General features: G+C 43.2%; 1 protein-coding gene across 1 annotated transcript in view; it reads right to left on the reverse strand.

Moving 5' to 3' along the window:
* Positions 1-12,972, reverse strand: part of AKNAD1 (AKNA domain containing 1) — a 60,156-nt gene that overhangs the window by 25,112 nt on the left and 22,072 nt on the right. The window contains exons 3-5 of the mRNA XM_029617637.1: positions 6,169-6,302; positions 3,532-3,682; positions 2,908-3,068 (exon numbers count right to left, since the gene is read on the reverse strand). Of these exons, the coding sequence (XP_029473497.1) occupies positions 2,908-3,068; positions 3,532-3,682; positions 6,169-6,302 (446 nt within the window). The remainder of the gene's footprint in view (positions 1-2,907; positions 3,069-3,531; positions 3,683-6,168; positions 6,303-12,972) is intronic.

A 12,972-nucleotide genomic window follows, 5' to 3' on the forward strand; every position in this document is an offset into this window, starting at 1 on the left:
GATCAGATTCATCTGACAAGATTTACTTCTGGTAAAACCAAGCTGCCTTGGGTCTTGCAATCCATTGGATTCCAATAATTGCACTATCCTCTGTTTTAGCAGTGATCTAATTAGTTAGCTCATCTCAGAGGTCAGACTAACTGGCCTGTAGTTTCCAGCCTCCTCCATACTTCCATTTTTATGAATAGGAACCACATCTGCCCTTTTCCAGACCTCCAGTACTACTCCAGACTCTAAGACTGCATTGAAAAAGTCAGCCAGCAGATCTCTAAGTTCCCTTCATACTCTTGGATGTATCCCATTCGGCCCCATCGCTTTATCCACGTTAAGTTTAGTTAGCTCCTCAAGAACACGCTGTTCTGAAAATCGATTGAGACCTTACTTCCAATCTTATTTGCATTTGTTTTATGTGGTCCTCTAGACCTTTCCACAGTGAACACGGAACAGAAATATTTGTTAAGCAATTTTGCTTTTTACTCTTCAGCCTCTACAAATTCCTCCCTTTCACCTTTGAGCTCACAGTGCCACTGTCACAAATGGGGAACCCCCACAGGGGCAGCATAGGACTTCAAGGCAGGGCAGAGAGGATCTTCTGCCTGTACCAGCCACTTCCCCTGCAGGTTGAGCTCTTGGATTCTGGTGGCTGGCAGGACTTAGGCTGAGCCTGGAATCAAGGTACAGGCTGGAACTTGGAGAGACAGGCTGGAGACAAGGGCTGGAGATAAGGGATGGGCACACTTGGAATTAGGCTGGGTAGACTGGGACAAGGCAAAGCACTTGCAATATAGGGAGCAGATACCAGAGTCAAGCCTAGGCAGAGTAGGACCAGACAAACAAGACAAGACTAAACAAGACAGATTAGGACAGGACAAGGCAGAACAGAACAAGGAACACAGCGGCCCGAAGGCAGCGGTTCAGAAGGCCCGGAGGCCAGACAGGGAGATACTAAGAGGCCCGGAGGCCGCAGACTAGGCAAGACTGAGCTAGAAGGCCTGGAGAGGGCAGTCAGTGCAGGACAATTAAAATCATTTCTGTGATTTTTTTTTTTTTTTTTTTTTAACATTTCCACTCGTACTTGTAAAATTAGATTTTCAAACTAATTTCATATTTTACGTTTTGCAGAGTAAATTAGAAAACAATCTATGCTGTAAACCTATTCTGGCTCGATATTTCTTGCACTTTTCAAAGGAAATTCCTTGGGCAATCAGCACTGAACATGCTTTTTGTTAACATCATCAAGATAAATTATCTTATATTCATTTTCCTTCTTACTCCAAGTTCTATATTTCCTTGTTACATGTAACTGCTTTTTCTGCACTAATGTTCAAGTTGTTAAGTTTATTTATTATATTCTGCACTCCTGTTTCTTGTGAACCAGCATGATGGGACTATCGTCTTGAATGTTGGTATATAAAAAAAACTTGAATAAATAAATTAAAAAAATAAATAAATAAATGCACCAAAGTCCTGTAGAAAGGAGAGGACAAAAGACTCTGTAATGTCAGCCAGTGCCATTCTAGATTTAGGCACTGACAGAGCAAAAGGGAGTCACCCTCCCTCCTGCCCCCATTGACTGGGGTCCTACTTCAGATAGGGTAGGCCAGGGAAGGGATCTTGATTGGGGGTGAGGGGCAAGAAGGACCCTTGACTTGCCTATCAGGATGGCTGGGGAGGTCCAGGGTGCCTTGATGTTGGTGCATGAGGGTGGGATATATCATGGCCCACACCAGGCCTTGCCCACCTTAGGAAATGTATTTATGTTTGTATATTACCAGCAGGTTAATGCAAATAGAGTTGCTAATGTAATTTGCATTAATGTATTTTAAATACTAATTAGCTGTTGTGAATGAATTTGCAGGTGACACGGTTCATTAATATTTTTATGGTTGTCAGTCTGCATTAACTCCACATTAAAGTTAATGCTGACTAACGTGTAATTACATTAACTTTATTGCATGTTTAAAGTACATTAATGCTGCATTAGCCTTAGCACATTTGAGTACATTGGCCTGTATGTCTGCAAGCCAATAAGCTTGTTAACACAATTTAGAAATAGCACATCTTTGCCCAAGGCTTTCATGTATATCAATTTAAAAAAAGGAAAATCCACAGAAAAACATGTGCATGCAATAAATATTTAGAAACAACTAAAAAAAAAAATCAAGAGTGGCTTGATTTTTCTTTCAAGTTTGTAAAATGTTGCAGAGTTTCTTCAATACACTATCTATATATCCTTTTTTATTTTATATTTTTACTTTTGTAGTAAAGTTAGTGCCTGCAAAAGGTGAGAGACTGACAGCACTCAAAACCAAAAATCCTCTATTTTGTTCCCAGATCAGGTAAAAGCTGGGAACGGAAGTGCAAGTTCCCCACCACAGCAATCTGTTGCTATACTTCAACTCTGCTCTGGAGAGACCTCCTCTAAGGTAATTCAGTCCATTCCAAGTCAGTCTTTGCCTCATTTGTTGAGACTGTCAACAAGGATGTTAACTAGGGTGAAACTGTGAAGGTGGTATGTTTTGTTTTGTTTTTTCAGTGATGCAAACCCCCATCCTGATTAGAAGTCATGCTTTTACATCTCCCCAATATACGTAGCCTAGTCATTGCAGTGATTGTCCATCACAGGGGACCATGCACCAAGGCTCCTCCTGGAACTAGCCAATCATGGGCCCTGAATCCAACCACTAAATGCCACCCTTGAGCAATGATCACCCCTCCTTCCCCTCCGCAGTATCTCTACCCTCAACCAACCATGGAAGTGGAAGACTCAACTCGGAGATCCAAACCCAAGACCTTCTGCATTGGACTAGCACTGAGCCACTGGACTGGCCCACATTCTGTAATTTCTCCTTTTTTAATGCCATTTCAGTTCATTCTAAATTCCTTTTTGCTTTTCATAAGACTTACTGCTGAGAGAGTAGGTCACAGTTGTCCACTTGCTCTTTGCTCTTATCCAGCACCAACTCAGTCTGAAGGCCTTCAATCGTTTCCTCATTCCCTTCCCTAAGGGGTATCACCTCAGGCTCAATTTTATTCTCTTCAACATTAGAAATCAAAAGCACTGGATTCTAACAAAAACAATCAATATATGCATTTACTTTAAGCAATAAAAAAATTAATTTTTTTTTGCTTCCTTCTCCCTTCTTTCCTCTCTCCACATTATACTAAATACTAATAGGACCAAGATATACTCTGGCATTAAGGTTAGGCTCATTAGCCGTCCCTTATGACGTAAATGGTATCACCCATAGCCTACAAATACTTTGTTAAAAAAATATCAACAAAAAATGGGTAGAGAGATCCTCTTTATTAGGCTAATGAGTGTTTAAGATGGAAGCTTTTGGGACTATTAAAGTATCTTTCTCTGGATTGTTGAAGGAAGGATCCTTAGTAGTCCTGAAAATTGCATCTTAAAGCATTCATTAACCTAATAAAAGATTAAATCACTAACCAAATAATTAGCTCTTTAGCGCCTAACAAATTTTATTCTAACTATTATATTTTGAAATATTGAAAGGCTAGCCTTATTACCTCGTGAAGCATTGCATGAGATGTGGAGTTAGGCTCGGACTGATCAAGCACTGCAGACATGGCAAACGATGGACTGTGGTCATTTTCATCCATTTTCTCTTTGATGTCCTCAAGCAGCATTCCTAGCCTAAATATCTCTCCCTCTACCATCCTAGAGAGGAACACAAGCAAGAAAACAGTTAGATAACAGTTAGATAACAGGGTCAAAAAATGTGGTCCGATTCATTCATTCCTTTTGTAGGTCACAGTCATTCATCAGGTTCATTTGAAATGAAAAGTCAAATGTGTTCCTTCATTTCATTTGAGTGTTTTTTTGTTTGTTTTACATTGAAGTCAAGGGGGGAAGACTCTATTGACTTCACTGTAAACAAAAACTGGCCGGGGACCATGCTTGAGGCCAGGTCTCAATGTCAAGCCCTAGGCCTAGGTCTAAGCACAGCCTGAGACTGGGTCCCATCGCTGAGGCTCAGGCCTGGGCCTAGGCATGATGCCAGAGCCCAGAGGCCCAGGACCAGGCGTTCCACCATCTTTTTCTTTTTCCAGAGTCTAAAAAAATGTCATCTGCCTGAAAAACATGCTGCTGTGGTGTCACTGCAGTGTGAAATAATTTTTAGTCTCTCAGGAAACAGTGCACCCTGTTACCAAAATGGGCCTCTGCCACCCTCCAGTATCATCACTTTCTCTTCCTCTCACCTGGCAACATCACCTTCTCTTCCCTTCTTTCTCCCCCACCCTCTGGCATCATCATCATGTTCCCCTTCCTTCACCAGCCCCTGTCATCATCATCCTCCCTTTCTTGTCCCCCACCCTAGCATCATCACCTTCTCTTTCCTCTTCCACCACGCCCCTGGCATCATTACCATCACTTCCTCTTCCCTCTCCCCCTGGCATCATCACTACCTCCTCTCCCTCTACCCCACACCCCAATATTATCTCTTCTTTTTTCTCACCCACATCCTAACATTATCAGCACCTTCCCTCTCTCCCAGCCCCTAGCACCATATTCCTCTCCCTTCCACCCTCTGGTATCATCACCCTCTCTTTCCTCTCCCCCCACTCCATGGCATCATCTTTACCTTCTCTTCCCTCAAACCTGGCATAATCACCTTCGCTTCTCTTCCTTCCCTCCCCCCCCCCCCCCAGCATCATCGTTAACTTCCCTCTCCCTCCACTCATGAGAGCATCACCTTCCCTCTCACCCACCTCCCCTGGCATCATCCCTTCACATCTCTCTCCCTCCAGCTCATTTGCATTATCACCTTCTCATCTCTCCCTAGCATCATCACTTTCCCTCTTCCCCCACATCTCACAGCACATTCAGTTTTGCCTTCTCTCTCCTATATCCTAGAACCAGCAGAGTCTGTGAGCAGTGCTTACCTGGTGCTGTTGCTTCCCTCTGCAATTGGAACTGCAGAGGGCCAGCAGGTCTCACAAGACTACAGGGCTCCATGCAATTTCAATGGCAGAGGAGAGCCAGCAGAGGGAAAAGTAGCACCCTCTGCTGGCATGAGGACATCCTACAGGCCAGGAAGGAAAGGAAATGAAGACTGCAGCTGTGCATCAACTCCTTATCAGGCTTTTTTTGTGGCACAACTGCACTGCAACCATAGCGCTCCCGTGTGCTGCAGCACTCCAGTTGGGAAGTGCTAGATTAGGGTTAAGGTTAGTCCTTTTCATATTGAACGCACCACAGTAGCATCTGATACTGTGTGTAAACAAACTAGATTTTTTTCAAATCTTGAAAAAATTGAAAACTGAAATAAAAGATATCCAGAAATAAGCTGGAAAGGCATCAAGTTCTCTGTCCAAATGTTTCCTGCTGATATATTAGGTCTAGAGGGACAGCTTGGCCTAAGAACAGTGTCCTTTTTATTTCTTGTTTGCTGTTCCCACTCCATAAAATAAAGCAAAACTCCAATGAAGGCCCACAAAGTGCTGCGAGTTTGTTGGATTTAGGAACTACTGGATGCATACTAAAATGCTTTTCGATATTCTCTATGCTCGGCAGTGTAATGTAGCCACTGATACTCAAGAATCTAAAGATTGAGGGTTCACAGCATAGCTATCATGTTACATGTTCTTCACATTTTCTCTTTTTCTCCTTTTTTTTTTTGCCAAAATGGGATCTGAGAATGAACACTGATGGAGCAATAGCCACATCGGCTTTTTGACATGCATGCATTATTCCTGTCATACGATTTTCTAGCACAAGAAATGCCAAGCTAGGTCCATGAAGCCCAGCATCCTGTCTCGAACAGTGGGCAACGCAGTTTATTTATTTATTTATTGTTTTTTTATACCGACATTCATAAACAAACATCACATCGGTTATTAGGAAGACAAACCCTAGAGTTGATCCATTCCTTGATGCTCGCTCCCAGGGGTAACTCATGGCTTTCCCCAAGTCTGCCTGGCTGATAATTGCTTATAGACTTTTCCTGCAGGAAAATCACCTTTCAAACCCATGTATCATGTTGGATTCTAACCTCTCTTGTGGATTCGTGTTTTGCAATTTTTGCCCTGCACATTTTCAAAGCCTACAAAGTATGTATAGTAAAGGTTTTCCCTTGGTACTCTATCTAATGTATGGCAAAACTCCTATACTGAGCCCAGTTGTGGTTAGACAGTAAATCTCACCTGTTAGGATCAAATTCTCCAACAGGTTTGCCTCCAGACTTATAGCTCTGTAGTTGTATATCCCGATGTTTCTCTTTTGTGATCAAGTAATCTTGTTCCAGCGACTGCAGGCTTTCTTTTAATTGTTTCAATATCTTGAACAGTAAAAAAAAAAAAAAAAAGACAGGCATGTTTCTACATGTGATCTTACTACAGCAGAATTTTAAAATTCAGTTCCGGTTTGGTAAAGATGCATACATTTCACAGCTCACAAGGTTCCCTGCAGTTTGCTGTGGAATGAGAGAGAACGGTTCTTTCCTGCAGAGCATCTGGGAGCATTCCTTTCCCAGTGCTTGGTCTGAGCACAGTAAAACTCAAAGCAAAGATCGCAGGTTCAAGATGAAGCCGGTAGCCTCTCAGCTCTGTCCCTGGTATGCGTGTTTTTTTTTACACTAATCTGATTTTACGATGAAGGCAGCATTATATGAATGAGGACAGTTTGGCTTCACATGCCATTATCAAAGCTTGCCATGGATGTAAGTGGATATTTTTAGCCTTGTTTTCTACAGAGAAACTGGCCTTATAAAACGATCATGTCAGATAGGAGAGCACCCCGTGACCTCCAGGCTCCCACTTCTTATGTGCCCTTGACGTCTCCGACATATAGAATCCCTGTTTTATTCCTTCCTGAAAGGAAACAGGCCAGTTCTGTTCAGTCGAAATCTCATGAAGGTAAGATCACACTGTGATGTCATCAAGCATTTTGAAAGCTGCCCTGCCATTGGTTAGTGCCTGGGGTCAAACAAATTAACTAGGCATCATGATTGTTTAAAATTTGTTTTACATTTTAATTATTATTATTTTCGTTTTTATATTCCACTTTTTGTGACACTTGGAAAGTGGATTACATTCAGGAACTGTAGGTTACCACATCGCCTTGTTAGCAATCTAAATAGTACTGTTCTTAACCTAACAAGATATCCTAGAATGTGCAACACAGTCAGCAAACAGGGGAAAGTAAGATGCTAACTCCTAATGTTCAGGGAGAAACTTCCCTTAAAGTTATAGAGCTGCATTAGATTGATTATAGCAACGCACAGCAATGCCGCAGGCTAAGCATGGACATTAGAGCGGTGAGCACGGGATAAATATCAGTACCGCCCTCCTGTAAGATTTCCAACAATTCCTTGTCATAAGGGAGAGACTACGCCAGTCCTGGCTTTACTTGATTGCATTGATGGAGAAAAATTGATGCTTTTCTTAAGAAAAACAAGTTCCTGCATGCAGTCAGGTAAAACCAGGACTGGATTAGCTTCTCTGTTATGACAAGGAACTGCTGGCAACCCTCCCCTCTGCTCCCCCTATTTCAGCTTCTCAAACAAAGCAAATGTTACAAAGAATCTTCCCCCCTTTCAATTCCCTTCTTTTCCAGAAATAAATGGAATCACCTGAAGGTCTATAAGTTAGTAGGAGCTAGTTGTGAAAGAGTATTGTTGCCTGCAGGTTTCAACAACTCATCAGTGCAGTGAGACACTTTAACATCTCCCTTTGAAATGGCTGAGCGAAAAGTATAAAGCAAAAACAGTTACATGGGAGACCTTGTGAGGGAGTATACCGAACCTCCGTTAAACCACAGCCACCCGCAAGGGATTCTGGGTGAAGGGAAGCTTCCCTCACCACACTATAAGGAGTCAGGGCCTAGAAGGGGAGCAGGCAGGAAGCCATTTTATGCGAAGACCTGTTATGTTTAACGTCTGAGTGCTACCTGAACTGCAAGGTGAGCTACACTTGCTTTCTGTTTTGTTTCTCACTGTAAATAAATTTGCACCCAAGGAAACAGCCAGAGTCCGCCTCCTTATTCCTTCTGGCTGTTTCCAAGCCGCTATCGCCCACATTACTGCAGACCTGATGAGGAGAAAAAAAAAAAAGTCAAGAGACATTCTCTGAAACTCAGTTATTTGATATGGCTAAATTGTTCACACAACAGACTGAGAAGAAAACATGACACAAGCTCAGAATAAAGAGAGCCTCTCAAGGGAGGCAGCACTGGCTATAGCAACTGAAGAAAGGAGCCCCAAACAAACAAGAATGCACTGCAGCACCTAAGACAAACACCTGCTGAGCTGCGGGAAAGCTTGACGGACAACAAAAGTAGGAGACACTGTGCATACCATGACTTCCAAAGGTAGCTAAGAGGATGGGAATGAATGAAAAGGCTTGGGGGTAACCTGCACGGAGCGGCAGTACCTACCCTTAACAGAATCATGAGGGCAACCTGCACGGAGCGGCAGTTATTAACCCTTAACAGAATCATGGGGGTAACCTGCACGGAGCGGCAGTTACTATTCCTTAACAGAATCATGGGGGTAACCTGCATGGAGCGGCAGTTACTATTTATTTATTTATTTTTCATTTTTATATACCGGAGTTCCTGTATCAGATACAAATCACTTTGGTTTACATTTAACAGAAAAACTGCCCTAGGGCTTACATAGAACATGAAACAATGAGCGAATACATAGAGCATATAATAAAATAAAATAAGTAAAACTCATATAATCAATAAATGCATATCGTAAGAACATAACAAGAAACCAGAATAAAGTTATTTACAGAATCACTCTATAGACCAAATTGGCCCGGGCATATTAGGTTTTCACTATTCTCCCGAAGGGTATTAGGTAGAGCATTTGAGTTCGTTGTAGTTGATGATGATTGTATGGGCAGAGGAGTAATGTGGGAGGGAGGAGGCCTCCTCCAGGTAAGAATGAATGAGGGTGCATTTACGGGAGGGTTGCAACAGGGTGTTGGTAACTGAGGACCAAAGGAGGGAGGGATGTAAGTGTTGCTTGGAAAGGGTTTGCATTTCTTAAAGCGGAGCTGGACTAAGGCAAGTTATGATTGGGAAAGGTTTATGTATCTGTGAAGGCTTGGCTGAAGAGCCAGGTTTTAAGTCTTTCTTAAATTCAGGGTGGTTTGGTTCAAGTCTAAGGTCCGGAGGGAGCGCATTCCATTGGTGAGGTCCTGCCACAGATAAAGCTCGTTTCCCAAGAGAGGTTTTTATAGGTGGGGCGTACAGTGTGCCTTTGTAGGCGTTCCTGATGGGTCTTGTGGATGTGTGCCGACGAAGTTGTGTCTTCAATTTGATGGGAGTGATTTTATGAATGATGCTCAGGGCTTTGAAGAGGATCCTGTGTTTGATGGGTAGCCAGTGTAAGTTGCGGAGGATTGGGGTGATATGTTCTCTTTTGTTTGTGTTTGTAAGGATTCTGGCGGCAGCGTTTTGGACCATCTGTAAGGGTTTGATTGAATTCGTGGGGAGTCCGAGTAGAAGGGCGTTGCAGTAGTCGATTTTTGTTAGGATAATGGATTGTAATACAAGGCGGAAGTCGCTAAAGTGGAGGAGGGGTTTTAGCTTTTTGAGTATTTGAAGTTTATAAAAGCAGTCCTTGGTGGTTGTGTTTATGAAGTTTTTTAGATTTAGTTGGGTGTCCAGCCATGCTCCTAGATCTCTGACGTCAGGTGAAAGCTTTATGTTTGAGGTAGTAGGTTGGATGAGACTTGGTTGGTTAGTGTCGTGGGAGATCAAGAGCATCTCTGTTTTGTTGGCATTCAGTACTAAGTTGAGGGTAGAGAGCATGTGTTTGATAGGTTGAAGGCAGTAATTCCAGAAGGTAATAGTTTTTTGAAGGGACTCAGTGATCAGAATGAGGATTTGTATGTCGTCTGCAAAAAGGTAGTGAGTGAGCTTGAGGTCAGTGAGGAGTTTGCAGAGAGGGAGGAGGTAAATGTTGAATAGAGTGGGTGAAAGGGATGAGCCTTGGGGGACTCCCTGATCGGAGAGGACTGGGTGTGATTCTTTGTTGTTTATCCTCACTTTGTAAAACCTATTGCTCAAGAAGGACATGAACCAATTGAGTGCAGAACCTTTGATGCCTATGTTGGAAAGTTGGGCTATAAGTGTTTTATTTATTTATTTATTTCGGGGCTTTTTTATACCGAAGTTTAGCGGGTTGCCTTCACTCCGGTTTACAAGATAACAACTTATACAAATTGGTAACAAATTGGTAACTTATACAAATTATAGAACTTATACAACTTATACAAATTGGTAACAAAATTGGTAACACTGGGGCACCCTAGCAGAGAACTGAGTTAGGGTAAGGTTAAGGGGGAACAACGAATACAAACTGGGTAGAGCACTGTATAACAAATGGTGACTTCAGGTAGCATGGGGGGTAGAGGGTGGGACTCCGTATCAAAGGCTGCAGAAAGATCTAATAGTACCAGTAAGTAAGATTGGTTTTTTTCCAGTTTCAAGAGTATGGTGTCTGTGAGGGACAGAAGGAGGGATTCGGTATTTTGAGATTTTCAAAAGCCGTATTGAGTTGGCGAGAGTATGTTGTGTTCTTCGAGGTATTCTGACAACTGTTTGTTGACTGTTTTTTCCATCAGTTTGGCAATCAGTGGTAGGTTTGCGATGGGCCGATAGTTGGCAGGGTCCTTTGCAGAGGCATTGGGTTTTTTTTAGCAGAGGTTTGAGAATTGCTAGTTTTAACTGGTTGGATACTATGCCTTGAGATAAAGAGATATTTATGATTTCCGCTAGAGGTCTTGCAATGGTGTTCGGGATGGCTATGAGAAGGTTTGTGGGTAGTGGATCAGAAGGGTGTGAGGAAGGTTTGAGTTTCTTGAGTGTGTTTTCTATCTCCAAGGCGGAGGTCGGTTCGAAGGATTCTAAACTGTAATTGTGAAGGGGCTGAGTTGAGAGATGGGGCGTTGATGAGGAGGAAGTGATTGTAAGCGAGCTGGTTAGATTCGAGATTTTACTAATCCTTACTAATCCTTAACAGAATCATGGGGGTAACCTGCACGGAGCGGCAGTTACTACCCTTAACAGAACCATGGGGGTAACCTGCACGGAGTGGCAGTTACTAATCCTTAACAGAATCATGGGGGTAACCTGCACAGAGCGACAGTTACTAATCCTTGACAGAATCATGGGGGTAACCTGCACAGGGCGGCAGTTATTAATCCTTAACAGAATCATGGGGGTAACCTGCACAGAGCGGCAGTACCTACCCTTAACAGAATCATGGGGGTAACCTGCTCGGAGCGGCAGTTACTAATCCTTAACACAATCATGGGGGTAACCTGCATGGAGCGGCAGTTACTAATCCTTAACAGAAACATGGGGGTAACCTGCACAGAGCGGCAGTTACTACCCTTAACAGAATCATGGGGGTAACCTGCATGGAGCGACAGTTACTAATCCTTAACAGAATCATGGGGTAACCTGCACGGAGCGGCAGTTACTACCCTTAACAGAATCATGGGGGTAACCTGCACGGAGCGGCAGTACCTACCCTTAACAGAATCATGGGGGTAACCTGCATGGAGCGGCAGTTACTAATCCTTAACAGAATCATGGCGGTAACCTGCATGGAGCGGCAGTTACTAATCCTTAACAGAATCATGGGGGTAACCTGCACGGAGCAGCAGTTACTACCCTTAACAGAACCATGGGGGTAACCTGCACGGAGTGGCAGTTACTAATCCTTAACAGAATCATGGGGGTAACCTGCACAGAGCGACAGTTACTAATCCTTGACAGAATCATGGGGGTAACCTGCACAGAGCGGCAGTTATTAATCCTTAACAGAATCATGGGGGTAACCTGCACAGAGCAGCAGTACCTACCCTTAACAGAATCATGGGGGTAATCTGCACGGAGTGGCAGTTACTAATCCTTAACAGAATCATGGGGGTAACCTGCACAGAGCGGCAGTTACTAATCCTTAACAGAAACATGGAGTAACCTGCAGAGAGCGGCATTTACTACCATGGGAAGCTTGCTGGGCAGACTGGATGGACCATTTTGGTCTTTTTCTGCCGTCATTACTATGTCACTGTATGTTAACTATGATTTCATAAACTATTTTATACTCTCTTCTTGCCTCTTCCAAATCCCCACAATAATATTTCTACAGGAGATTAATCCATGGATATTAGAAAATAAAATCCTAAAATATAACCACCTTCATTGCATAAGGTTTTATTTCATCCCCATGGGAAGCATCACAAAAGCAATATTCATGGCCAGAACATGAAATGGATCATGAAAATAGAGCAGGTGTTCTGACTGGCTGTAAGAATTCAAAGCTAACTTGGGCATGTCACGTCACCCTCAGTTACCTAAGGTACAAAGTTAGGAGGTATTTTTTAAAGGCGTTACGGTGTAAATGTAACATACTATCGTAGCAATTTTCAAAAGCTCACTTACTGGCTGCCCGCCGCCCACCGGCCGCCTGGACCCACGGCCCTCCGACAGGTATTTAAAATTGTTTTATTTTTTTATATAACACACAGGTTTTTTGTTTTTTACACTTTTTACACTTACCATAGCAGGCCCGAGCCTTGCTACTTTTTCGTTTGTTTTTTTTTTGCTTCGGGAGGAGGGGACCGGACGGGGCTGCAGGAGACCGGACGGGACCAGGGCGGGTAAGCAATGTTTTTACACTACACTACACTACACTAACTCCTACTAGGGAGAGGCGGTAAACTAGCAGGTTAAGGCCGCGGCAGAACAGCGGGTTACGGAGGAGATAATATCAGCGCCCGTTACAGTATCGCAGGGGAATAGCTAATTCCTTCATTATACAGCTTTTTCGTTCATTTACATGCTGGGTGCAGAAAGGGTTTAGGAAGCGCTCAGGACGCGTGAAACTGGAGACTGTATCGCTGGATGGCCTTACTCATCTGTATTGTGCGCTCCCAGCACGTTACAGACCGGGAATCTTTAACTCAACGTTACTGTATCGACCT

The sequence above is a fragment of the Rhinatrema bivittatum genome, chromosome 10 (assembly GCF_901001135.1).
Source record: "Rhinatrema bivittatum chromosome 10, aRhiBiv1.1, whole genome shotgun sequence".
Taxonomy (NCBI): Eukaryota; Metazoa; Chordata; class Amphibia; order Gymnophiona; family Rhinatrematidae; genus Rhinatrema; species Rhinatrema bivittatum.